This window comes from Exophiala xenobiotica, assembly GCF_000835505.1.
Source record: "Exophiala xenobiotica strain CBS 118157 unplaced genomic scaffold supercont1.4, whole genome shotgun sequence".
NCBI lineage: Eukaryota > Fungi > Ascomycota > Eurotiomycetes > Chaetothyriales > Herpotrichiellaceae > Exophiala > Exophiala xenobiotica.
In genome coordinates, this window is record NW_013562491.1 from 3,809,504 (window position 1) to 3,836,809 (window position 27,306).

Below are 27,306 nucleotides of genomic sequence, written 5' to 3' on the forward strand. Positions count from 1 at the left end.
AGGATCCGATTTGCGCTTGGGATATCGTCCAACACCAATCATTTTGTAGCATAGGTAAAGACTCTCACACACAGATCGGGATCGCTAGAAGGTGCCTCGTACACTAGCTGTCAGATACCAAGAGACGACGACCCGCTATGCTTCCGCCGGCTCTAAGGATCGGTCCGTCCTAAAATGGAAGGTCCGGCGAACCCGGCTACAGTCTCCGAGAAATCCCATCCTCGTCCTGATCCAGGCAGGTCACCCGAGTATCTGAAAATTGGAGACACCGAAACGTTCCGTACAAAGAGAGAGACATTATTTTGTTGCAATCTCTAACAAAACCCACGCGTTGGATAGTCCTTCTTCTTCAAGTCCGCAATGATGCCTTGATCCAGTCCGCCCTGTCTCTGCCGAACATGACCTCAATAGACGAACTCTTCCGCAAACCCAATGCCGGTCCGAAACGCAAACTCGAAGACCCGACCGCGGTACACACCCATGTCCTCTCCAACAAATCCTCCAAGTTGACCGACGGATCCTCCCCACGCAGCAATGGCCATGACTCGTCTGTATCCAAGTCGTCCAGCGGCACGCCCGCGTTCGTGCAAGACGAGATACTGGACGACGAGGACGTCGAAGCCGGACCTGCGCGGCCGCAGGATGACGTCGAGGACGAAGTTGGCGACGACGAAGAGGGGCGATTCTTTGGTGGAGGCGTGACGAAGCAAGAACGCGAAGTCATAGACTACATCGAGAAAAATGAAGCCGGCGATGCCGAGGAGAAGATTGACTCGGCGTGGCTGCGGCGGACTGCAATCAACTTCGAGCGGAAGATCAATAAGAACGCGGAACTACGCGCGAAATACGAGAGCGAGCCCATGAAATTCGTGGGCAGCGAGGCCGATCTCGACGCTGAGATCAAAGGACTCAGTCTCCTTAGCGAGCATGGCGAATTGTACGAGGATTTCGTTAAGCTGGGCTGCGTCGACAGTCTGGTTGGTTTGCTCGCACACGAGAACACCGATATCGCGATCGCAGTGTGCGAATTACTCGCCGAACTTACGGACGAGGACTCGGCGTCGACGGAAGAGCAGTGGAAATCGCTGGTGCAGACGATGATCAAAAGCGACCTCGTTGATCTGCTGACGAGCAACTTGAGTCGACTGGACGAGGAGAACAATGAAGGCGACCGGGCAGGAGTATACCATATCTTGAACGTGTTGGAGAATATCTTGTCAGATACACAATATCTGGACGCTGTAGGCTCCAAGGACACACTCATGCAGTGGCTGCTCTCACGGATAAGGAAAGTCGATGCACATGCGCGAGGAAAAGTCGGACAGAACCGACAGTATGCTGCTGAGATTTTGGCCATCCTGCTTCAAAGCAATAGGAGCAATCGAGACCGGTTCGCGCAGAAAGAGGGCGTGGACGCTCTGCTAGAGCTACTGAGCGTATACCGCAAGCGGGATCCGGAAAAGGACTCGGACGAGGAAGAATATGCGGAGAATTTGTTCGACTGCCTAGCCTGCGTAGTCGAAGAGAGGCTTGCTGGCGAGAAATTCGTCGAGGGCGAAGGTGTCGAATTGTGTCTGATCATGCTACGGGAAGGCAGACTTGCAAAAGCCAGAGCCTTGAGAATTCTCGATCACGCCATGAGCGGCGGCAATGCGGTGGTTGTCTCTATGCGGGTCGTGGATGCTGCCGGCTTGAAGACGATCTTTGGGATGCTCATGAAAAGTCACAAGATGGAGCGAAGTCTGCTTGAACATCTGATTGGAATCCTCGCAAGTTTGTTAAGGCACTTACCGGGCGGAACTGCTGAACGAATACGCACACTCGCCAAATTTGTGGAAAACAACTACGAGAAAGTCCAGAAGCTGGTGGAATTGCGGAAAGAGTACAAAACGCGGCTCATCAGGATCGATGCCCAAATCCAGAAGGAGCGGCAAGACATGGACGATGCTGAGGCAGAAGAGCATGCCGATGAGTGGTTGTCTCGCCGACTTGATGCAGGTCTCTTCTCTCTCCAAGCTCTTGAATTGATCCTCAGCTGGATGGTGGCGGAAGATAATGGGGCCAGGGAGACCATTACCGTGCTCCTTGGTGAAGACGGGCTGAAGGTCTTGGAACGCAGTTTACGAGATCAATTAGATGGTATGGACTCTGGACAGAGCGAAGAGGCAAAGGCCACTGAAGAAATGCTGGAAGCATTGCTATTGTGCGTTGAGAAATAATGTTAGTGTTTGTGGTTGCAAGACAGCTAATTCGATCCAGCAACAAATGTATGACTTTTGACGATAATACATGATTTTGATACCCATTTCAAACTGTCTCTTTTACTCTCTACCGCCCTCTCTGAACGTCCTTTAAGTTCGCTGATCCACTCTTGCAATGCTGGTCAGCGTCGCGGTGGTCAAAGAATCGAGATGTCTTCTTTGACCTAGTTGGTGTTCTGCAGCGTTCCAGCCCGGCTCAACCTTGGATCTCGAGCTGTTGAGCGCCTTCGATCTCATGGTCCCAAATCCAGCGATCTTTGTGTATAGCTCCATGTTTGGAGTTGGGGGCGATGTAGCGAACTCATCAAAGAGCGACGTCCTTACAACTGCGCACCAGATAGGTCATTAATATTTCCCCGATACACAACCTGGAGATATATGCTTACAAGCTTGACCAGGGTACATCTCCTTCAGCAACCGGTAGATTGGCCTTATTCACATGGCCATGTCAGTCATGTTTCTTCCTCCGATAGCAGCCTCGGGTACAGATCGAACTTACGACCCGCATTTCTCACTAAAGTGACGATGGACAGAACGACCGATGTCTGTATTCTTGTCTTCATAGGGCTTGATCGGCCCTGAGAAGCTAAGGTCCGACAAGGGGAGAATCATTAAAGATGCACCCGCTTAAGTACCGTACGTCAGTCGACGCTGGAAGGTAGTCGAGCTGATGCTTCAATATACGCACCTGCACCGCTACACTTTTGGCAGTTGCGGGAGTGACAAATTAATGCGGTGGGTTTGCCATCTTGAGGCATATTGGCCTCGACGGTGACAGCGACACAGTTGCAAGATCCGTGCATCGTGATCGGTATGGTGTTTGGGTGGATGTTGAGGCTGTTGAGCTTGTGGAACGCAACAATCTCTCTGGCAACCGGCCAGACAAGCTGTGTTTATATAGAGGGCGGAGGCGTACCGAGCCAGGATCGGACGCAACCACTGTCCCTCATGTGTTGTAACTGAAAACATGCATCGTGCCTAAACCTCGCTTTCTCACTTACCTTAACACCAACCGTCCTCGAAGGTCCCCAATCGTGACGGCGACGATAGGTCCCCTCCGTACGTATCTTACCTAAGCGTACTACAGCAAGGCAATCAAGAACTGAGGATACGATGCGCAAGTACGAGCATTTGCTGAAAGGAGCATGACGGTCAGCCGCCACACTATATGAGCCAGTAGACATGATGTTGGCATCGTCTTGTGTCACAAGCCAAGTCGTATTGGCCGTGGAGATGGTGCGCCGCACAGTGCGCAAGACTTCAGCTGGAGCTGACAACGCTTGGCTGGCTTCTCGGCCGTAGTCACCTTACCGAAAGGATGGTGCGAAAAATTATAGTAGGTGCGTCGGAGGAAGGTTGTCTTTGGGAAAGTGCTCAGTCTACGTCGTCAACAGCTGAAGTCGATGTGATCAGGTTCTTTCGGGTCGAAGATGACGATCCCAAGTTACCTAAAGGTAGCCTTGCCTCACAAAACGCAGCCTTGCTGAGTAATACAATTCACGTGATAGCGCTAATGCCAAGACTCAACTGCGCCTGCGCTTTATTCCCGAGTCGCGATCCTCGAAGGCGAGAATTCGCAAAGTTTCCAGGACATCTGGACAACTTCATCCTTTATCCTCATCTTACAGTAGCCGTATCTTCAAGATGGAGAAATATGAAGATGTCGACGGCTACTATGGAGATGAGGCCGTGGACTCGGATATCACGTCTGAAGACTGCTGGAAAGTCATCAGTTCCTTTTTCGACATCAAACAACTCGCCTCCATGCAGATCGACTCTTTCAACCATTTCATGAGATCTGGCTTACAGGATTTGGTGAATGAGAAGGGAGGTATCACATTAGATCACGCACAAAATGTCGACGAAGATGATCCGAACCCGGTTGTCATCAAGAGGCACGAAGTCAAATTTGGCAAAGTTACGCTCAGCAAGCCAAACATGGTCGAGGGAGATGGAACCACCACAGATTGCATGCCTCACGAAGCGCGATTACGAAGTCTCACCTATGCGAGTCCTGTTTACGTGAAGATGAGCAAGAAAACATGGTACGCAAAGGAGAAGCCGTGGGATGATGAAAGTGCAGATCAAGGCGTGATGAGAGATGATGGTACCGAGCTATTTTGGCGTGAGGGTTTTGAAGAGGGAGAACACCACGAAGAGGAGGATGTCTATGTAGGGAAAATCCCTATCATGGTTCGAAGTATGACTTGCCACCTCAAGAGCGAAAGATTTCAGAGTGACAAGGATTTGTTCGCATGGGGAGAATGTCCTTACGATCAGGGAGGCTACTTCATCATCAACGGCAGTGAAAAGGTCCTCATCGCTCAAGAGAGAAGTGCTGGCAATATTGTGCAGGTGTTTCAAAAGGCTGCACCTGCTCCCTTTACACATCTCGCCGAAATCAGATCCGTTATCGATCGCGGAGCCCGAATGATGTCTCAGTGTACTGTCAAGCTCTTCCGCAGAGTTGATGGTCCGGATGGCACGAAGATCGACAACCCCATCAGAGTACAGCTGCCATATGTCAAGCAGGATATTCCCCTCGTCATAGTGTTTCGAGCGTTGGATATCGTCTCAGACGCCGACATCTTGGAGAAGATCTGTTTCGATCAGAGCGACAAAGAAATGCTGGATATGCTTATGGGTTCTTTGCAAGAAGGACAACCCATTCAAGGTGCGGACCTGGCAAGAGACTTCATTGCTCGTCGTGGCAATATCCCAACCCTAAAGAGCCACGAACGACAAAAGCATGCTATGGATATCTTACAAAAGGAATTCCTGCCTCACATCGGACAAGGTCCTGATGTTGCTGCTCGCAAGGCCTTCTTCCTTGGCTACATGGTCAATCGGTTGCTGAAGTGTGCTCTCGGGCGTGCTGAGCCGGATGATCGAGATCATCTTGGAAAGAAGCGGTTGGACCTGGCTGGACCACTAATGACCAATCTCTTCCGCTTGCAGTTCGACAAGGCCACCAAGGATTTCTTCCGATACATGCAGAAGCGTGTTGAAGCTGGCCAAGCAATTAATATCCATGCAGGTTTCAAGCATCCCATTATCACGAGTGGCTTGAAATACTCGCTGGCAACTGGCAACTGGGGCGACCAAAAGAAGCTCGACAAGGCAAAAGCTGGCGTTTCTCAAGTGCTCAGTCGTTATACCTTTGCTTCCACTCTATCACATCTTCGTCGAACCAATGCTCCCATAGGTCGGGAAGGTAAAATCGCAAAGCCACGTCAACTCCATAATACCCACTGGGGTTATGTTTGCCCGGCAGAGACACCTGAAGGGCAAGCTTGCGGTCTTGTCAAAAACTTGTCCCTCATGTCAATGGTCACAAACTCTTATGAGACTCAACCATTGATGAACTACGTCCTTACCAAGCATGTCGAAGCACTTGAAGACTGGGAGCCGCGGTTGAATCCTCAGGCCACCAAAGTCTTTGTTGATGGTGTTTGGTTTGCAGTTGTACTGCGCGATCCTAAGCGGCTTGTTGACGACCTTCGCAAACTTCGACGAAAAGGCGTCTTCGATTCTCAAGTCAGTCTGGTTTGGGATATTCGGGAGAAGGAATTCAAGATCTCTGGCGATTCTGGCAGGATTGTTCGTCCGCTCTTCGTTGTCGAGACAGATCGTGCATCCGAAAACCTGGGTAATCTGGTTCTCAATAAGGACCACATCGCCAAAATCGATCAGACAAACTACCTGAAAGAGAGTGGCTTTCAGTTCACCGACGATGTCAAACCTTATGGTTGGCAAGATCTACTCGAATCCGGTGTTGTCGAATATCTCGATGCTGAGGAAGAAGAGACGGCTATGCTCGTCATGACGCCCGAGGCCTTGGCCGACTCCAAGGCCAGATGGCTAGGAATGGAGATCGAAAGCGAAGACGACCCGCTGAGCAGAAACGATCCCCTTCTCAATCCATACTCCCACACTTTCACTCACTGCGAGATCCATCCAAGTATGATCTTGGGTGTTTGCGCCAGCATTATTCCCTTCCCCGACCACAACCAATCACCCCGTAACACTTACCAATCTGCTATGGGTAAGCAGGCCATGGGTGTGTTCCTCACAAACTTCGATCAGCGCATGGAGACAATGGCGAATATTCTGTATTACCCTCAGAAGCCCCTGGCCAGAACAATGGCTATGGATTACTTGAAATTTAGAGAGCTTCCCGCAGGACAGAATGCCATTGTCGCTATTGCCTGTTACTCCGGCTACAACCAAGAAGACTCTGTGATAATGAACCAGAGCTCTATCGACCGTGGCCTGTTCCGGTCGCTGTTCTATCGTGCCTACCAAGACCAGGAAAAGAGCGTGGGCCATTCGGTAGTTGAACAGTTCGAGAGGCCTACGAGAGCTGATACCCTCCGACTGAAGCATGGGACATACGACAAGATCGACGAAGACGGTATCGTCGCACCGGGTGTTCGTGTTAGTGGCGAGGACATTATCATGGGCAAAACCGCTCCCATGGCGCCTGACGCAGAAGAACTGGGCCAGAGACAAAAGCAGCACGTCAAGCGCGACGTCTCGACTCCGCTTCGATCCACTGAGTCAGGAATTGTCGATCAAGTCATGCTTACAACCACAAGTGACGGCCACCGATTTGCAAAGGTCCGTGTTCGAACCACGAAAGTTCCCCAGATTGGTGATAAGTTCGCATCTCGTCATGGTCAGAAAGGTACTATTGGTATAACATATCGCCATGAAGACATGCCTTTCACCAGAGAGGGCATAGTGCCTGACCTGATCATCAACCCGCACGCCATTCCTAGTCGGATGACCATTGCTCACTTGATCGAGTGCCAATTGTCCAAAGTGGCGACGTTGCGTGGTGATGAAGGTGATGCCACGCCGTTCACAAAGGTCACCGTCACTCAAGTTTCGGATCTTCTCCGAAAAATGGGCTACCAATCACGAGGTTTCGAGGTCATGTACAACGGCCACACAGGCAGGAAGTTGGTGGCTCAAGTCTTCCTTGGCCCAACATACTACCAGCGTCTGCGCCACATGGTTGACGACAAGATCCACTCTCGTGCTCGTGGTCCAACACAAATTCTCACTCGCCAGCCCGTCGAAGGTCGTGCTCGCGACGGTGGTCTGCGTTTCGGAGAAATGGAGCGCGACTGTATGATCGCCCACGGCGCCAGCTCGTTCTTGAAGGAGCGCCTGTTCGACGTCTCGGATCCGTTCAGAGTGCATGTCTGCGATATCTGCGGGCTGATGACCGTCATTGCCAAACTCAAGAAGAACACGTTCGAGTGCAAGAATTGCAATAACAAGAACAAGATCAGCCAGATTTATCTGCCGTATGCGGCGAAACTTCTGTTCCAAGAGTTGTGGAGCATGAACATTGCCGCCCGACTGTACACCAAGAGAAGTCGTTAGGAACGAGCTCAGGATGCAGCGGCTGGGATCCATGTTGGCAGATTCAGGAACACGGACGACCAGAGGGCCGACCAGTCCTGATAGTGGCAATCAGTCAAGGGCGGGTTTCATGTTGGCAGCGCGCGAGCACGGAATGGTTGGCTGAATGTACCTTCTGCACGTGCATTTGTGATTTTATGATTCAACTTTTGCGGGCATGTCGACGGGATTGGGGGCCAAAGACCAGAAAGGACGTGAGCGAAAGGCGTAGAGCTGGACTTGTATCAGTATACTTATCACACAGCATGGGGCGTCAAGATGCATTCAGGTTGGCCTAATGAGCCATGGTTCTGCTCGGCGACAGGCTGAAAATATTATCTGCGTCGGTCATTCCAATTTTCATCTCTTGAATTAAAAAGGTAGAACTGGTGTGAAATGATGCGAAATGAAATACTTGAACTGGACATCTTGAGTACGTGCGGGTGCCTTAGTGCGGATATAAAGTAATATAAGGCCATAAAGCATGCTGTCGTGTGTGTACAAAACGAGCAGTGAGTGTCTTGCAGACTTGGTATCATAAGCGCGCACAGAGTTGCAAAGTCGCAGTCGAAGGAGCAGAGAGGAGACCGCATGATGCCCATTCCATCTTGGATTAGTCGTCTTGATAGAGCAATGACGCTGCGATGTCGATGTTCGTTCGGAAAAGAAATAAGGATTTGAGATTGGTGGCACATCTAGCTGTGGTGAGCAGCATGGTCACCCTTCTCATCAGGCAGAGGCTTCAACTGCTCGCCGATACGGTGGACAAAACCTCCTTCGCGGTGTTGGTGGCCTTGATGTCCTCCAATTCCGCCAATGTTCTCGGGGTCAATCGAACCCGTAGTTGCAGCTGCTGTTTCGGTAGGTCTTGTCGCATAAGTCCCGGTTCCTGCTTCGGCATGTGTAGTAGGCTCACGCATGCCAGTTGATGCTCCGGTAGGTCTAGTCTCATAAGAGCCTTCGTACTGGTTGGTACCAGTACCTGCTCCGAGATTGGTGTCGGCGCCATGTGTGGCGGTAACAGGCGTAACACCGTGATCGCCCTTCGAGAATGGGTTGTAGGATGGCTTCTGAAGACCACCGGTTTGCTCTTCATATTTGCTCGGGTGATGATCTGTGCTTGTAGTTGTGCCGGTAGCTGTGCCTGATTCATGGCGGCCATGGTGGGCTGCCTCTGCACCTGCAACTCCAGCACCAGCACCGACTGCGCCTGCTTCAGCGGCATGCCGGCCATGATGGGTATGGTCCTCCTCGTCGGTGCTGTAATCTTCGTCTTCGCCAGTATCCTTGTTCTTGCGTCGCTTGAAGATACGCTTGAAGAAGCCAGGCTTCTTCTCCTGTGGAGGGTCCTTATGCAGGACGTTGTGACCAGTCTCATCGGATACGACAGCAGGACGGCCTTCGCCGGCCGAACCTCTCCCAATAGCACCAGCTGTTGCAAGAGATTCTTGCTCATGCTTGCTAGGCAGCTGTTGCTTGTCCTTGTTCTTGTCATGCTCGTGCACACCATATGCAGCAGCTCCTGTTCCAGCTGCGGCAGCGGCTGCGCCTTCCTTCTCACGTCGGTGTTTCTCGGCTTCTTCAGCCTCACGACGGGCCTTCTCCTCTTTCTCGAGCTGCTTGTGATGCTCAGTCTCGGCAGCAGTTAGCTCTTTCTGGTGATGCTTCTCTTCTTTCTCGATTTCCTTCTGGTGATGTTTCTCTTCCTTCTCGATTTCCTTCTGATGCTTCTTCTCCTCCTTGACAGCAAGCTTATGTTCCTTTTCTATGTCCTTCTGGTGCTGCTTCTCCTCTTTGTGAGCTAGCTTCTCCGCTGCTCTCTGATCCTTTTCGAATTGTCTCTGTCGGGCCTCTTCCTGTTCAGCAAGATCCTTTTGCCGTCGGGCCTCGACTTCCTCGGCCTCATGCTGATTATGTTCGTGCATACCATATGCTCCGGCACCAGCACCAGCAGCGCCGGCCAGAGCAGCGTCGCGGCCAGTATGGCTCTTGTCGTGCTCTCGCTCAGTTGTTGGATCATTCCTGGCAGTTTTTTCTGAATGCCCTGTTGTGGCTGCGGGAGCAGTGGTTTTGGTGTCCTTGGTTGCGGTTCTGGTGTCCTTAGTTGATGTCACAGGCTCATGACGACTTGTAGTAGGCTCTTGTTCAGCACGATGCTTGTCATATTCGTGCGCGCCATAAGCGCCTGCCCCAGTACCTGCCGCACCGGCCAGAGCAGCATCACGCCCAGTGTGATGGTCATCCGTCTGGGTGGTTGGTGTCGTATCTCTAGGTCTTTCGGCAGACGTGCCCGCAGCGTGGTGAGCAGCAGTCTTCTCTTGCAAAGGCATCTGGGTAGCACCGGTGGAAGGCTGCGCTGCGCTTTCAGAACCTGTGTAGGGCTTGTCTGCACGAAGATCACCAGTTTCAGGTCGGTTCCGTTCGTGTTCTATGGCATATGCACCGGCTCCTGCAGCGCCTGCACCCAAGCCCGCAGCGGCAGCAGTCTTGCCATACCCTCTTGAATCTTTTTCTGGAGAGGGGTCACTGTACGGCGTACTCGCAGCTGGCTTCTGGTTGATGTCTCGCGCTGTGCCGGTGCTGCTTGTTGCCGGAGCGTAAGGGGCTCCCGAAGTTGTTTGTTGACCACCAGGCGCATTGTTGTACTCGCCAGTTTCACCTGGTTGTGATTTGCGCTTCTCATACTCATGAGCGCCTAGCGCACCTGCACCTAAGCCTGCGCCCGCCATGCCTACATTACGCCCAGTATGATCCTTGCGTTCAGGTTCGTCCGCGGCAGCTGTTGTACCACCTACAGGAGAGCTGATGGGGGCAGGAGAATGTTGGCCAGCAGGGTATGCGGTGGTGGGGATACTTTCTTTGCGGTGGTGAGAAGGTGAATGTCCAGATCCTGTTGTAGGTTCCGATTTAGTAGGCGCATGGTAGGAACTGACACCTGTGGTAGTCGTTGGCTGATCCCGTGTCTCTGATAGGAGACCTGGCTTGTCACTTTCACCTTCCCTAGTAGCAGCTCCAGTTGCGCCACCAGCAGCGGCTCCAAGACCCACGGCTCCCAAGATCTTCCCAAACGTCCCAGAATGGTTGGGCTCTTCTTGGGCAGTTGAGGTGCCGGTAGTGGAGGCATGACTGGGGCCAGTATCATACGGTGCTCTCGATCTTTCGGCTGTACTGTAGTCCCCAGCTCGGTCGGCAGGAGAAGCTGATGGCATCTGGCCCGAATCGGCGAAGGTGGTAGCATCATGAGCTGTACCAAGACCACTTGAGGTGAATGGCTGTCGGTGAGCCTCAGTTTCAGCGGCTGTACCTGCAGCAGCGGCAGATAGGCCTTGACCCAACCCACTGGAGCCACTAGTGCCAGCTCCTCTACCGGTTTCAGCTTCGAGACCCCTAGAGGCGAATGGCTCTCTCTCAACTGCAGTACCAGCTGCTCCGCCTGTCATACCTTCAACACCTCTAGAGCTGTATAGTTCTCTCTCACCTGCAGCTCCAGCGAGTGTATCACCACGGCCAGCAGACAGACCTTGACCCAAACCAGTCGAGCCACCAGTGCCAGCTGCTCCGCCAGTCGCAGCTTCAAGGCCCCTAGAGCCGTATGGTTCTCTTCCAGATTGGGCGCCAGTGATTCCAGAGGTGGCTGCCGAAGCAGCTCTAGCCGAGTCGGACGTAGATGGTTCGTCGTTGGGGAAAGCTCCTGGAATATGCGAGGCTGTTACTCGGTTAGCATCAGACATCAATGGCGAGAATCAGTAGACATACTGGTCGGGTCTTTGTTGAATGCTAGAGACGCTGCTGTAGTTGCGGCACCTGCAGGCACGCCGGCGTTTGATGATCCGTATGTATGTTCAGGCATCGTGTAAGTGGTAGGGTCGTTCGAAGATGTGTCGGCGACGTTGCCAATTGGGTCACCTTTGCGGAGGTGGTGTGAACTGTAGGTAGAGGTTTCGCCAATGGCAGCGGTGCCGATGTTCTCGTCAGATGTGGTTTCGTCTCTTGGAAAATGAGAACCTGGTCCAGTTATTCGACCGGAAGGACCTGAAGGAGCTGTGGTAGATTCAGGATCTTCCTTGTTAGAACTGGGCTGCCTTGAATCTTGGTCAGGCTAGGATCGCTCAAGTCCAGATGCGTAATACTCACAGTACTGATTTCAGTTTGTCCATCTCTATCACTTTCTTTTCACCCTGGAGCAGTCAGTGATATTAGGCAAAGCCTGTGAAGATGGTTGCAGTGTTCCAGGGCAAGAGATGCTGAACAAAAAACACGGTGAAGCTCGCATGGGCTCGAGTTGCGTCATCATTGTTTGCACGAGGCCAAAATACCTTGATTGTCAAAAGGCATATTCAAGCCACACAGTGTGACAGTGCACTGGGCAGGTGAAAACGCGGGTCATGGTGATGGCAATTGGACAGAAGCAATGGTTAGCCACTGACCGAGTTTGTGGGGTAGCGAATTCAGCTCGAGAGATCAGTCGTGGACGAGCCAAACTGGTGATGGTGGTGATGGCATGGTGAATTCAGATCCATGGCGAAATAGACGAACCACTCAGGATGCAAGTGTTCAGCTTTTTGGTGATACTGATGAAGTCATCGTTCCGCCCAAATGGACATGCCCATCGTCAGATCCTGGTCCAAGATTACCTAGGAGCACCCAGTGACGAGTAGTAGGCCACTGAGGCGTTTGCCCCGGGCGTGACTGAGTCAATAAGGTTGGCAATTCTCTACATCATCACCCACTTTTCCACCACCGACACCAGACAGAAAAGAGGGCACAGATGCAGCACCGAAGTTGGCCATGAAGTTACTCGCTGAGACGGGCCCATGGTGCTTGAGCCACGCGTCAAAAAGACCTGGGTGCCAGGTGATTGATGACGGCATATCCTACACAGTCGTCCACAGTAGTCCACAGTAGTCCATCACGTGATGATTCACTCATCACGTGTTAGTTGTGGCCGAGTTTCTGCCGTCGAGCTCGAGATCTTGAGGGTACTCCGTCACGTGTCAGTACTGTGTCACGTGTGTGTGTGTGTTCTCTGTTCTCTCTGTAAGCCACCACCTTCTTATCAGCTGGTTGCAAGCACGTACATGTGCAAATGCCTGAACAAACAGGCTCGCTAATCGACCAACCGATGCCTTTGAGATACACTACCGTGACTACGAGCAATTCCCTTATCTAGATGCTGCATGCACCAGACGTTTCAGGTGAGCCGAGCATGAAAAGGGCAACGCCGGAACCGCCAATTCGATAAAGCGCGGCCCCTTATCATAGACAACTGTTTTAGCCTATATTTTCTGCACTTCGGCCGACACGCTGCAAAAGGAAGCGATCTCACAGGGTGACAGGTGAGCTGCCAACGCCAGGCTTTGCACCGGCCAGACCTCCAATGCAAGGAACCTGCAATTGCCACCCAACCAAAATGCCGGACAGGCCACTCCAGGCCCAGAACAGGCGTGATCCCCTGGCACTGCTGGCAGAAGGTTTTTCTAGAAGGTGACACTGGGCTTCCCTAGCCTGACACGAGGTGCAGATCCGTGTTTGTGTGAACACGAGATTCTCGAGAAGAAATTCAACAAACCAAGCCAGCTCTCCTGCCATATCACCTGTGCATCGGAAATTACTTCTGCTCGCAGGAATTGCCCCTTCTTACATACACCACAATGTGGTATGCCCTCCGACCCGGTTGCATTGCATGGGCGGCAAATCTGGAGAAAGGAGGAGGAGAAATAATGGGTTTAGTGAGGTAGGATTGCGAGCCCAGTGGAGAGTTGGCCCCTGCTCCTTGTGCTCCCCTCCTCCAATGGGTGCTCAGTGGTGCTCCTTCAACTCCGCCGCCCGGGCCTCTGCCTATCGGGCCTACGTACGACGGAGTTGTCGGATGGTCGAGGCTTATCCTTCCACCTGCTGGCCTGTCAACGTCCTCATCTCGCCGCACAACGGATCCTCCTGCACAACTGGACGTTGCAACAACACTCTGGAACTCGGTGATAGCTATCCAGAAACTGTTTGTGAGTGGGTACTTCACAATCTACGCACAACTCTCGGTGCAACACTCAAGCCATGTCTTATCCCATCTTTGCTTCTTCCGGCTTTGTCCAAACGCCTGGGCCCCCACTACCTTTGGTACTCGACAACCGGTCGTTTCCACTGTCTCGTCATTCTACTCCGTACGTCTGGCTCAAACGGAACCTGGAATCCAGACTCATATACCGCTGATCACCCTATTCTCCATATCTCGCCTGATTAAACCTTGGACTCCTTGAATACCGCTGCAAATACTACGATAGCGCTTCCATACCTGAAATCAAATCTCAGCAGGTCCTCATCGACACCGTACATAACCGACACGAGCCTACCTATACTGCCTCCCGACGACACAGCCACCGCCTCTCAAGACAAGCGCAGTCCCTTCCGTCCCAATACTTCCCCCCACCTCATAGAGCAAGATGGGCCTCCGACTAAAACTACGAAAAACATTCTCCTCCAAACCAAAGAACACCACCAGCACCGGCCACATCCCTGAGCCCGGCGAGACATACTATACCGAGCGCACAGACATCGAATACTACAAGCCGCACGAGATCCCCCGGTCCAAGTACAGAGGCAAAGTCGATCCGGAACACCAAGCCAGCCTCGCAGCATTCAGCCTCGCAGATGCATTCTCCTCAGCAAGACGACGGTCATCACTAGCCCTGTCCGGCACGTTTAGCCCCGGTGGCACAAAAGCACAGAGTCGAGCGACGAGTCGTGCGCCGAGTAGAGTACAGAGCAGAGCACCAAGTCGCCGGCCTTCGCACGATCACACCCACCACGCCGCTGTTGCTGTTTTATCGGGCCTGCGAATGGAAAGCCACGCGAACAGTTCGAGCTCGGGCAGTACGAGTCGAGAGAAGAGCTTGTCGGCGAGTACGGCGCTGGATGTGGATGTGGATGTCGAGACGGCGAGTAGTACGTCTAACCCGGACCCCAACCCTCCTTCCTTCTCATTCTCTTTCTGTTTCTCTTTCCCCTGTTTTTCTGCGATGTCCGTTGCTGACCGAAACTCTGTTTTGTAGCGAGTATATCCGAACACCCAACCGCCGTGGCATCCGCCCCTGCCGAAGCAAACACAAACACAAACACCACAAGCTCAAAGTTGACGCAACATGATAGCGGAATCGGTATTGATGTCCCCGAGATCGTATTGTCGAAACAGATCACCGCGCACGATACGCCGTTCACGGCCGAAGAGCTCGAGCAGGCCATGACCCGCGCAACGTTGAAACCCAGAGGTTTTAGAGAGCTGGACGACGTACAAATGCCCGTCATGGGGAGGAGGTCTGCTATTGCTTCTTCGTGACGACTGGAGCGGCGGCACGTCGATTCGAAATTCAAATCTACAACTTGATCATGACATGGGCGATTATAGATGGGAAAGTGTGTATTACAAAGTTATGAAGAATGATAGAAAAGAACATGTCGCGGCTTTTTCAATTTGCTGGAGGAAGAAGCAGAAGACGATGATGGACGATTCACGGCACGAAGCTTGGTCCCACGTCAATTCACAGAATTCACCTTTATTTTTACGAGCAGCATTCAAAGGAGCAAGCATCCAACCATTTGATCGGCGCTGGAGTTTCTTGGGGCAACTGGTCGGCACAGCATACCAGCATTTAACGGAGTTTTGTGGGACGGCATTGGCCTACACGGAAAGGACAATCAATATCACACACTCAGAGGACAAGGATGAACACTGCATTGTTAACGGTCAAATTGTGGGAGGGGACTTCCTGACTATGATGATTTGGCATGGCATTATAGACTCCTCATCCCTGTGATCGAAAGGCAAGGGTCGGGCGGGTACAGCTGGAGGTAGAAGTATTTCTCTCTATCTGATGTGAGATGAAGAGATACATCTATACCTTCTCCAAATTCATGAGAATATTGATGACAACTCATCAACAATCCCTTTATAGGTCGCAATTGGCCATTCCTCCGTCATACTGTCGCCCACGACCGCCTTGTCATAACCGGTGCAGGTCTTTCGTCGCTGCATTTGCTCCGTACTGAAACAGTAGAGAGTCCGCGCTGTCGTACGGCTCTTCGGGCTTCGGGCTCTGATGATGGTGTCGATTCGGAGGTGTTCCTGGACGTGATCACTCAAGTTGTTCATGATTTGATCACCCTTATCCATCCGTGTGGTAGACTGGATCTGACCCAAGACGAGAAGATGTTATGAGTGGCTTCATGTTGTTGACTATTGCAACGGAATACACGGCAGTGGCGGAACGTCGGGATGACGAAGTAGTATCGCTACCATCCGCCTGAAAGCATCAGCGTCATCCTGATCTGGGGCTGCATCCTCCTCGTTCGTCAAACGAGGGTCTCAGCAATAGAAGGATATCGCTGAGACAAGCATACAACATCCGATGCTGTGGATGAGTGAGTATACCTTCGCCAGTGCAGAAAACTGGGCCTTCTTCTGGCAGAAGGCTCTTCCCATCCTTCGGCAACTGAGTTCGTTTGTGGCCGTCCCCGTGCGAGCATACTCGTTCAGTCGTCAGTATGCGTTACAGCCATGTCGAGGACTTCCAGTCTTCCTCGGCCCTTTGTCTCAGCAGTACAAAAGTCCATCAGCGCCTTGTAAGCACCTGGCTCAACGAAGCCGGTGACCTCCCAATCTTCCCCCACAGTGTCTTGACTTTCGACTTGTTCGACAAACGAAAGGATCCTGTCTTTGATGGTGCCTCTGCCTTGCTCGCCGTCGGCGCTGTCCTCTGTAGATGCCGCTTTGGATTTCGCTGCCTGTTTGGCGACGCTGGTTGGACAAGTTATCCGTAACCTCATTCTTGCTCGCATGACGGGGATGGGTTGCCAGGCTATCAACGCCCGAATGGCTTCCAAGGCTTGCTGCTTGACTGATTTCGTCGTCACTACACCAGTCCACATGGGCATGTCGCTCCTCTTCCCCTTTGACGTGCCCGTCGATTCGTTGTCGTCGTCGGTCATCGGAGTTGCCTGGCCACTTGTTTCGCTAGAGCCCTTTGGTAGGCCTGCGCCGTTCTTGCCGCCTTCTCCTAGATTCAACTTGCCAAGTTTGTGCCCGAGAGAGTCTTGTGGAGGTACGTGTCCGCCCTGTTTGGAGAGTACGTCCAGACCCTTCTTGATCATGCCAGTTGTATACACTCTCTTGGTCTGAGGATCGACTACTCTCTGGGCTACTTCTTCAACAATTTCTCGCTCCATTCTGTCCAACAACTCTTTTCTCTCGTTGGCATTGACTTGTATCTCGCCCTTCTTCAGAATTTCTTCTATGATCGCATCTTTCCAGGACTTCTCATCGTCGCCTTCATCTGCCGACTTGCCCTTGGCCTTCTTGCCTCCTTTTCCGCTTGATTTTCCACCGTGTGAGGGCTCAGAGGACTGTGCCTGCATTGGCCAGGCTTTGACGAGTTCGGAATTCGGGGCGGTTTCGCCCTTGGAGGCGTTGAGGAAAATGGTGGGGATTTGCAGGACATTGTCAAGATCCTTTTCGAGGCCTGAGCGGTATTCCAGCAATTTGTTCTTGTAGCATGCCAACTCAAACCGCTTCTTGCCTTTCTTGTACCGGACAAGCGACACATTGGTCAATTTGATTTGATTCGCGGGCTGCTGTATCATGGGCATGGTGACGATGGGCGGTGGGAGTCTTGGTAATTGAGAAAGAGATCATCCGTTGAGAGCTGAACAGAGATATTCAGCATATGTCAAGGCGGTTTCGACTCATCCGATGCGTCACAGCCTGGCAGAAGAATTCGTCGAGTCATCGGTATGAGTAACTCAACCAGGCGGTAAGGGAGCAGTGGTGAGTTGGAGATTCTCGAGTTGCTGCATTTCATGCGGAGAATTTTTTGGGAGGCGTCGCAGCCAAACGTCCAGACATCACGACCTGCGCTTTGCCATTTACCCTCTTGTCATCCCGAGATCCTTGCTATTGAATGGACATGTGGACGTCAACAAGACATGCAACCTCCTCGATAAGTAGAAGACTGCCGTATGTCTGCGCCGAGTGTCGATTGCAGTTTTCTCAAAGATTCTCAACTTTGCCGCAATGGCGAATCTACAATCTTGCACATCTACGATCCATTCCGGACTCTTCAAGGATCAAGGGAAGAAGGTTTTCGACGCGGAATGGGAGGAGGTCCTCGATCAGCTCATCTCAAATCCCTACCACATCTGATGTACCTGCTATAGACTCGGTCCTCAGCGCAGGCGATCATCACCAAAATCCAGCCAAGTCCGTCATCCGTGACCATTTAAGAGCATGGAGCATACGGAATCAAAAAAGCAAACTCGAGGACGCGGAGGCACAATATACGGGCTCCGGGAGGCTGGATACACTTCCAAACTCTTTGTTTATTGAGGAGACAACGTCCGACGAAGGTCCAATAGATGCGGACCTAGAGCAGTATGAAGATACTCTCGAAGGCTCCTCGGCGGCTCTACTGGAGCATGGGGATCTCTTTTACTGCCGCTCCTCCGTCGCTAAGGGTCGCGATCAGTTTGGGGTCTTTCTGGGCCAGGTGGGTCCCCAACTACAGGTATTCCTCGCTGATGGTAGATGGGTCGCCGACAATGAGCTTGTAATGGGGTATAGCCCGGTTTTAAGGGGCTTCGCATCAGAGAAAGACCTGGATCCAATCAGGAAGCATCTGCCAGTGAAACCGTTAGAAATGCGCTCTGATGGAATCGACCTACCTCTCACTCGATCTTTCGCTAGCGACGTGCCGCATGTGGATGGGGCTGCTCTGATGCAGCGAATGGCCACACTCTCAGCAGCAGTGTTGAATTTCCGGCGAAGCAATATTCAATTGATGGACACCGTTTACGAGCAAATTGCCCATGATCAAAGATACAGATGTGTCTCACTTGATGACATTTACGCCGAACTTCTCAACCTAAAGCCGGGCGAGGTTCCTTTCGAGGCCCAGATGGCCGTATATCTCGAGCTGAGAAAGAACTCCACCATCATACAACCTGTGGTCTTGAATCCTAACGTCCCCTTGTTTGTTTTCCTGCCTCGAAAACTGGCAAAAAGTTTCGAACAAGTCTGCGAATGGGCTCGACAATATCAGGAGGCCGCTGCTGATGCGGCCCTCGGGAAGAACGTCTCCTTGGTCCTCGGGCAGAACCCCCTGACCAAGTTCATCGAGAAAGCTAGACGCTCGATCCTTAAGAGTCGAGCGCTTCGGTCTCCTACCACGACGGGCTGTCTGGGACCGAGCTCTGTCCAGTCCTTCACAGACAAGCAGGTCGAAACACAAGATACCGGGATAACTTTTTCGGAAGACGAACACACGATACTCGAGTTTCTCTGGGACTGTTACATCCGCGTACCACCTACAGTTTACCGAAACAAGCACCATTCCATTGGGTCTCTGATATTGCGCGCTATCGGGGCTTATCCAAAACTGCGGCTCGAACGCGAAATCGGCAGTCTCCTCCTCCAGGAATTGGGAGTGTCTTCACCCTGGGCAGACGTGATCGATCGCCACACAGCGCTGCCAATCCGTGGGCGGAGAGGGGCTGATAAAATCGACCTCCTGTTTGCTGAGTCTGAGAAAGTGTGCGATGAGATGGGATTGACGAAAACCCCAGATCGCGCTTTGCTCCAAGATTCCATGGCTGATCTTCGACAAGACATGGGAGACCTGCCCGTATTCGTTGTCGACTCCATTTATACCAAATTTAGAGATGATGGCTACTCTCTTGAACCCAACCCCGATATTCCAGGCTCTTACTGGATCCACGTTCATGTGGCACATCCGTCTGCATTCTTCGGTCCGGACCACATCTTTGCGAAAAGAGCTCGAGCGGCAAATGAAACTTGGTATCACCAAACAGTCAGCCAGCATATGCTGCCGACTCCATTTGCAACTACCATGAGTCTCGGCGCGAACTCTCCAACAATGACCACCAGCACTCTGATAACAGAATCTGGAGAGGTGCTGGACGTCCAGATCCGACCGTCGAAAATACACAATATAATCCCGCTGGATCCACTTGCCGTGCACTGCGCTTTAGGAAGACCTTTACGAGAACAAGCCTATCTAATCGTCGGACAAGCTTCCAGCACCGACCATATTCCGGGACAACCACCGCCGGAACATCTCTTGGAGCAGGCTCGAATGCACCTACCCACGCTTCAAAAGCTGGAGAAACTGCTGGAAGCCCGGGCCAGAGCACGCCGTAACGCACTTCCCGAATATGCGGATTTCCCTACTCTACGCAATGCCCTCAAGGCATCTGTCTATAATGTGGAAAGCTATAATCCGGACCGACTCTCCAAAAGTTACCACTATATGGGAGATCCAACAATCAAAATTGTGGACGACCGTTATGTCTCCATGCTCCGCTTGAGCGAAATGGACCGTCATCACGCTTTGACAACCATGGTTATGATTCTCGCATGCGAGTCGGCAGGCAAGTGGTTTGCTGATCGGAACATACCTGCTTGTTTCTCAGGGGCGACCACTCAACCTGGATCACCTCTATCCGTGCTTAACAAAAGCGATGCCACCGACACTGGTCGTGCACTTCCTCTTCTCAAGACCTCAGCAGAGCCGATACCACATGCCTGGTTAGATACCGCTGCTTACTTGCAATTTACCAGCCCAATCCGACGGTTCCGTGATCTCCTTGCACAATGGCAGGCCGACTCGTATATCCGGGCCGTGGCGGATGGTCTAATAAAACCTGGGGATGATGTGGAAAAGATACAGCTGCCTCTGAGCCGCCAGATGGTTGAGGATTTTATTCTCGAAGAGCAAAACTTCCGCCGGGTTGGTCCCACGATAAAGAGTGACCATCACTGGACATTCCGTGCGCTCTTTCGGGCTTTTCACTTCAAAGAGGCACAATTGCCAGAGACTTGGGACGTCATGATTATCCGTCGCGTCAAGCCTGAAAGTAGTCGACATGAAGACGACACGGGTGTGCGAGGTTGGCTTCGACCTTTCAATCTGTCCGTACGGCTTCTGAAGTCACCCGAGGGATGGGAGAAACTGGCAAGACCGTCCTCGTACATGCCAGTGAAGCTCGAATTGGTAGACTTGGCTCTCGGCGTCGTCTTCTGCAGACCCGTTGGAGGGCCTAGTGACACGCCCCATCATACTGACCCCATTCAGATCGGACCCAAAGCTGTATCCTCATGAAAGAAGCCATTGAACATCTCGCCGTAAAGTGTTTTGACGATCTATTTTGACTAGTTTGTGACTGGCATTTGAGGACATATCAACACAAGAGGTTTCCTTCTGACCCAGCCGACCTACTAGGATTGGCTCTCGCTAAAAACCTCAATCACAAGGACAACACCTTTGGAAATAATGCTATCGAGCTGTCAGTATGCGCCATACACAGTAGAGGGATCTGAATGGAGGCAAAGGGTCTCGGATGCCCCTGCCGGCGCCACGTCAAATCTGGATCTAAAATGCCTGTTGCCCAGTCTGATGAGGTTTTGGGTTTGCTATCGACCTCGCTTTCCACGGGCGGATCCTGGTCCCCGAGTGACAAATAGTCATTGGGCTTGACAGAAGTTTGTTCTCCTGCAACCTTTCAGCTCACCCACTGTTTTGCTGCACATTTCTCTGACATGGTTGTTTGTGACGTCTGAAACCAGGGGCCAAGAGTGCAATGATGATGATAGACACTTTGGGGTGGACGACCAAGAGCCCCTTCCTACAACTGTTTTGAGATATCTCCTTCAAACCTGCTGTGACCGATTGCTGGACCCCGCGGAAATGACCATGGAACCTGTTCTCAAGGGCCTGGTTGGTTTGTACGTACAGCATGCAAGGGACACCCTTGCTTTCCCCCGATGTCGATGGAATGTGAGGCTGGCATCGGCCTGGGATCAACATCAACAAATAAATCGGTCAACCAGTGATTTCAGCAACAAAGTGCGCGCAAATGTGGCTTGCCCCAGGTATGGGGCACATTATTTGGCTATTCACAGCACTATCGTTGCGAGTTATCTGGAGGTTGCGGCGTGGGGGCTGCCGCCGAGTCAGTTGGCTCGACGCGGCACCGCGTGGACTCGTCCAGTTCGCAGTCAACTTTACGGCCAGCGGACTGAGCTGGCGATGAAAGTCATTTCCTCTCCCCGCGTTGGCACCGGCCGTTGCCTGGCTCTTGTAGGTACCGTCACTCAGAATCATGAGGCGATACCTTGCATTTTTGTCGGGTGTTCTGTACGCTCGAGCAGAACATTGCCTGTTGCGCGTGATTTATCCTTGCATCCTTACGCTCACGGCTCCTGCACAGTACTGAATCCTGGGAGGGGCGGTGTGGCATGTCACATTCAGGGCAAATGCTGTCATTATGCTGCGAGTGGTGGTCATTGGCACGGCGGAATCTCCGGACCTGCGGGCTAGGGGGAAAGGCGAAAACTAGGTGCTTTAGGCATGCCGGGAGGAAGCCACAAGCGCCAAATTTCTCGCCTGGACGACGCTAGGTAAGCGAGTCCCTCAGCACTTAGGGATGCCGGTGTTGCTTGTTTAGGTATGAGGTACAGAGGCTCGACTGGCACGGTTAGGTTAAGGGTACGGGCTTTAGGAACGTGCCTTCGGTCCTCTCAACGACCATGGTCGCCCTCCCTGAGCGGATACGCTGGGTACCAGATGGGCAACTTTAAGAGCGGCCAGCATCGATGCGGCGCTCTTGTCTCTGCTTGCAACTGCGGGCTCACTAGGCTAGGACAACGGTGACCTGTCAGTTCCAGAGGAGCCTCCAGTCTCATAACTGATTCAATCATTTCCTATCCTTCCCAAGGGGCCCGCAGCCTTAGCAAACTTGGAAGCCAGGCAGCTGACTGGTCGCATTGTTTCAGGCCAATCACCCTGGACACCCTGGAGTGAACAAGGGTTCTGACATCCTGGTCACACAAGATCGATCAAACGACAAAGCAAGATCTGGCTGCGATCTCTCGTCAATCTTTGCGGTCGAATAATGTTTTCCGGCCCGAGGACCGCATCACCGCAACCCGCAGACCCTGACTTTCCCCATCAACATCAGAGTCAGTCCAGACCGTTGATTATTTGTAACGATCATCTTCACGCACGCGCATCTGCGTCAATTCTCATGCACGACGCTCATCAAAGCTCTTGAACTCTGTAGATTGGCACGATGCGGGCTCGTGGCTACCGGGTCCGCAATGCAGAGGCACTGATCCCCTGGACAGTGACTCGTGGATGAGCGCAGATGGGATCGGATCCTCTCAAATCATGTTTGCAGCTCGATCTCGGAAGTCCAGTCGTCACTTTTGGGGACTATGAAGCCCCCAAGGCGACCATTCATGGCTAGTTGCTTGCTAACCCCAGTCAACCGTGGAGTTCATCGCGCCTTCGAGCACAGACCTGAAACTACGAGCTAACTCTCACTCACACTCTTTTTGATTGCTGGGCGAGAGCTTGCCTCAGCTCGAACGTTCGTGGACTCCGCGACCGATTCGAATGGATCCAACTACTAGTGGAATCGATTGGCGTCACGGATAGCCACAGCCGGTGGGGCTCTGTATCTCCAGCTTGCTTGTCCACGCTCGTCAAACCTTTCCACCAGGGCCCTTTTGGGCTCTCCCTTGAGTTTGCCATTACTGTTTTGCGTCGGCCTCCATGAGCCCATTCGAGCTGACGGTCCATGCCGATTGGCACGCTTCCACCAGACATGAATCCTAGCAAGTTTTCGACGCTAACGCTAATGCCAAATCTAAAGCTCCCACTGTTTCTTCCACCTTCATTGGCATTTTTGGGCTTCAGAAGACAGACAAGGAGCACCATTTCTTGCAGCTGCCTGTCAGGAAGCCCATTCCTTTGCCACCTGTGTGGTTCTTATTACCGTGCCCACACTGCTGGACCTTTTGACGCATTGTGTCTACTTCCATCGCGACTCTATCCTCGACGTCCTTTTCCATGAGGACTCAGGAACGGAAGAACTCGACAATAACATACATGTTGCGCACACATTATTGTCGGCCCTAAAAACAGTCATTTGATTCTCGCCCTGACATTGCGCGTTGAGGACCCGTTCCGTTCATACCTGTTATATTATCGGCTACTTACAGAACGCCATCCGTGGTTGCGGTGCCTCATTAGGAAGGCCATGGTTGCACAGAACCATGAGAGTGACATATGACAATGACAACACCAGTGCATCCGTCGTCTCAAGGCGGCGATTTTACAAGAGTTCCGAAGAGACGAGCCAACTCTTGCGTGCCCTGCCGCGTGAGCAAGTCCAAGGTATTACACTACACGACACTCTCACGACTCCGTGTCAAGGTCAAGGACTAACAAGATGTATAGTGCTCGGGCGGAATTCCTTGCTCAACTTGTCAGCGGAAGCGCAAGAAACCTCGATGCTTCTATCCCAGTGTGCTGACCAGGGATGGCGAGGACAGTGAAGTGCGCAATTGCAGTCGAAGATGCTGGTGTCCCGGCTAACAGGTCGTGACAGGCCCTGAGATCCGGTTCATTGGACCATGACCAGGCCGAAGACACCGATGGCTTCGGCCAACAAGATCAAGTTCCTGACTACGGAACAAACGGCGCAGATGATCGCGGTCTCCCATTCAGGGTTCACGATGACTTCTATGCTGGCTTCTCGCTGGCGTGTACCATAGACGAGGTATGTTTGGATTGGCGCGTTATTCCGCAGGTCTCAATCTAAGTATGACCCTAGTATCGGTCGCTGCTATCTACAGAGGGGCGCGTTAAGGATATTGTCGACTCTATCCACACAGTTCGGATCTTCAAACCCCAATACGATGAGGAAGACGGACTACTTGCAAGCGATGCGCAAGACCCTGAGCAATTGCTCTCTGCAGTGGGACCCCGCTCATCAGTGGCCGCTGATGTCGACAGTCAGTTCTCAAAAGCTCTTCGGCAATTATATTTGAAATATTTGAAGACAAGAAAGCTTTTGGACGAGGGTTTAGTTGCTCAAGCTTGGATCGCGCTTGCTTCCCTCGTGCGTGAAGCTCAGATATATGGATGTAAGATCCCTCTTCCCAAGAAACAAGGGTTAATCAGCTCACAAAAGCCAGTGGAACAGGATAGGCACGCCGATGATCCAGAATATCGTCGACGCATCTTGTGGCTTCTGGTCGACCTCGATGCTCAACTCACTTTCCTTCTGGGTCATGAATCTGTAACCTCTTGTTTCCGTCCGAGCGCCAAACCATCACTCAGAGCTCTGAAAGGCGAGGAGAGGACGCTTCGAGAAAATGTTCAAGACTTCTCTTCTTTCGCATTGGAAATCATGGAATACATCAACACTAACAAGGCAGAGGACGAGAGGTCCTCACGACTCAGATCACAGAGACTGGAAGATGCTCTACGCGTTCTACAAGAGCACAAAACCCGACTTCCTCCGCTTCAACAAGAAAACCTGACAGACTCAACACTATGGACGGCTATCGCTGACCACCAGTTTGAGGTGCAACTATTTGAAGTTGCCCTTCAATGTAGAATGGCTCGACAGTCCCTGCCGGAGCCGTCACAAACCATCACCGAAGTGCAGGAGACGTTGACCAAAGCAGGAAGGCCTCGTCTTCCGCGGAAAGTAACACCGAAGGACATTCCCAGAGACCTGCTTCAATCAGTGAGACAAGTTGTTGATGTCTTCGAGTACATTTACCACCTTGATGCAACAAATACCGCTTCTTCCTGGTTGCGTTGCTTCGGCCTTTACTGCGCAGCTGTCATATTGGCCATCTCTCTGCTGCGGGGGGAGAATGATGTGGAAGAAGATGTCTTTCGTGTCGAGCGGGCTCTGAAAATCTTCCAAGATTTTTCGGGCCCAACACGGCCGTCAATTGCATTACTTGCTGTGTCAAGTCTGACTGAGCTCATCAACGAAATGAAGAGTGACAATCGACAGAATGAGGATTCCGGTGCTGACGCCGACTCAGAGTTTGAAGATTCAGAGCGACCAGTCAGCAATCAGCCCTCCACAGCCACTCGAGTGGAAGCTGGCGAACAATCTGTACATCTGGAGGCTGGAGAGCCACCGAGTGTCAAACGCCCAAATCCCTCCTCTTTCCAGAATCAGCATCGATCCGAGAAAAGGAGCAGATACGACGAGATGCAGACAAGTTTTGATCGTACCACGCATGGAAGTCTTGTTACTTGGCAGGTGAGACCTGAGCAAGCTCATCAGCCATACAGTCAGCCCATGGCTACATATGGGGACATGGCAGCTGCATCGTTCCATGAGCCGCGGACCCAAGGCAGTTTCGAGCCACATTCTTTCCCCACCAGTGCAGCAAGTTCATTCAATTCCAACATGGACTATCCTTCAGCTCATCCGGATGACCCTGCTGGGCAGCTGCCCTATCTCTCTTGGTTTCATCCTCCGATGTGGTTCCATCCACCTCTTTGGGACAAATCATGGGAATCTCCAGGAGTATCTTTTGGCGTGATGTCTCATGATGGCGCATCGAATCCCTACTATGGACAACACCCCATGCCGATCAACGAAGCACCACAACCTGAAATTCGTGACGGCCATCATGTCGGGGTCCACAATTCCGCGCCCAAACCTCAAGGGGTTCTACCCATGAACGACGCTAGAATTGCTCATAGTCATGCTGGAGGTCCTATACGAATGAAAGCGGAACAGGTTCCGATGCAGCACGATGCCCAATTCTATGAAACAAATGGGAAGACGTTTGTGCATCCAGAACATCCAGTCAGCTCTCCTATCACGAGCGACGGTTTCGTGCACCAAGCGGATGCTTTTGGTCATCCTGACGGATCTCTACGACGCCGGAGCGTTGCTGACATTAGACAACAGCAGAACACTTCCTGGAGACCCGAGGGACCTCCTCAGCCTCAGTACACCGAGGCAAAGTTCGTCGCGGGTGGTGGTATGCATCGACCCCCCACACCACCGCAAGAGAGTCTCCGGTCTCCAACAAACGAATCAGATCCAATGTCAAGACGCAATTCGGCAACGTCAAGACAAATTGGATACTCAGGTATGCTACCGGAACGACCTGTGATGGAACCGGCGCAAATGGCCATAGCTTCCCAGATGAGGGAGGCAGATCACTATCCACATCCACCATCACGAAAGCAGTCCACAGCAGGAATTCAAGATGTTGCTATGGCGGATGGGGTTGTTCCGTCACAAGAACAAGCCGGGCAACAAGGCTGGCAATGGCATTATCCTGCACCGAAACAAGGTCCTTACCTACCTCAGGGGCCCATAGTCTATCACAACCTTGACAGTATAATGGAGCATGGAATGGCGTACGACCAGCAATTTCAACGACACTTACAACCGAACCAGGTCGTCTCGACGGGCGCGTATGCTCCTAATGCGGGCCGACATGGCTGGTGGGGATGAGCTACTTGATGTTATGATTGTCTAGATACCCCTACCAGCTGTACGATGGGATGATTATGGAATGAATGGGCGGCGCTTCTGAGCGGGACAGTGCATATTAAGATGCCCTATGTATATTATTAGCCATGGGCAGCAGCCGTGATACCATTAGATCACTGTGGTAGGCAAGGGAGAAGAGGCCATTGTGTCATTGTGCCATAGTATGTTAATATGAATGAATACCTAGGTAAGGATGGAGAGCAGTCGAATTCGTGTCTCGTGTGCATGTGTCGTAGTGCGCGTG

At 52.1% G+C, this 27,306-nt stretch overlaps 7 protein-coding genes across 9 annotated transcripts; 5 read left to right on the forward strand and 2 right to left on the reverse strand.

Moving 5' to 3' along the window:
• The first annotated feature begins 289 nt into the window (after positions 1-289).
• Positions 290-3,169, forward strand: PV05_07605 (uncharacterized protein). The gene is made up of 2 exons (XM_013460444.1): positions 290-2,602; positions 2,660-3,169. Exon 1 carries the CDS (start codon positions 399-401, stop codon positions 2,217-2,219), a length of 1,821 nt encoding a protein of 606 aa, XP_013315898.1. The 5' UTR covers positions 290-398; the 3' UTR covers positions 2,220-2,602; positions 2,660-3,169.
• A 679-nt stretch (positions 3,170-3,848) lies between these two features.
• Positions 3,849-8,117, forward strand: PV05_07606 (uncharacterized protein). Its single transcript, XM_013460445.1, has one exon. It carries the CDS (start codon positions 3,906-3,908, stop codon positions 7,653-7,655), a length of 3,750 nt encoding a protein of 1,249 aa, XP_013315899.1. The 5' UTR covers positions 3,849-3,905; the 3' UTR covers positions 7,656-8,117.
• PV05_07607 lies at positions 8,006-12,512 on the reverse strand. Of its 3 annotated transcripts, none has more exons than XM_013460446.1 (4): positions 12,101-12,512; positions 11,808-11,851; positions 11,430-11,755; positions 8,006-11,379 (listed from the first exon to the last, which is right to left on the reverse strand). In XM_013460446.1, exons 2-4 carry the CDS (start codon positions 11,828-11,830, stop codon positions 8,369-8,371), a joined length of 3,360 nt encoding a protein of 1,119 aa, XP_013315900.1. In that variant the 5' UTR covers positions 11,831-11,851; positions 12,101-12,512; the 3' UTR covers positions 8,006-8,368. The 3 variants fall into 3 exon arrangements, with proteins under 3 accessions (XP_013315900.1, XP_013315901.1, XP_013315902.1); XM_013460447.1 differs by having other exon boundaries at positions 11,990-12,512; XM_013460448.1 differs by having other exon boundaries at positions 11,808-12,512.
• A 1,058-nt stretch (positions 12,513-13,570) lies between these two features.
• PV05_07608 (uncharacterized protein) lies at positions 13,571-16,116 on the forward strand. The gene is made up of 2 exons (XM_013460449.1): positions 13,571-14,612; positions 14,720-16,116. Exons 1-2 carry the CDS (start codon positions 14,111-14,113, stop codon positions 15,001-15,003), a joined length of 786 nt encoding a protein of 261 aa, XP_013315903.1. The 5' UTR covers positions 13,571-14,110; the 3' UTR covers positions 15,004-16,116.
• Positions 15,423-17,460, reverse strand: PV05_07609 (uncharacterized protein). Its single transcript, XM_013460450.1, has one exon. It carries the CDS (start codon positions 17,307-17,309, stop codon positions 16,197-16,199), a length of 1,113 nt encoding a protein of 370 aa, XP_013315904.1. The 5' UTR covers positions 17,310-17,460; the 3' UTR covers positions 15,423-16,196.
• Positions 17,461-17,567: 107 nt separating this feature from the next.
• On the forward strand, positions 17,568-20,946 carry PV05_07610 (uncharacterized protein). Its single transcript, XM_013460451.1, has one exon. It carries the CDS (start codon positions 17,621-17,623, stop codon positions 20,834-20,836), a length of 3,216 nt encoding a protein of 1,071 aa, XP_013315905.1. The 5' UTR covers positions 17,568-17,620; the 3' UTR covers positions 20,837-20,946.
• Positions 20,947-23,398: 2,452 nt separating this feature from the next.
• PV05_07611 (uncharacterized protein) lies at positions 23,399-27,239 on the forward strand. The gene is made up of 5 exons (XM_013460452.1): positions 23,399-23,914; positions 23,978-24,076; positions 24,129-24,299; positions 24,354-24,666; positions 24,718-27,239. Exons 1-5 carry the CDS (start codon positions 23,807-23,809, stop codon positions 27,021-27,023), a joined length of 2,997 nt encoding a protein of 998 aa, XP_013315906.1. The 5' UTR covers positions 23,399-23,806; the 3' UTR covers positions 27,024-27,239.
• The last annotated feature ends 67 nt before the right edge of the window (positions 27,240-27,306 follow it).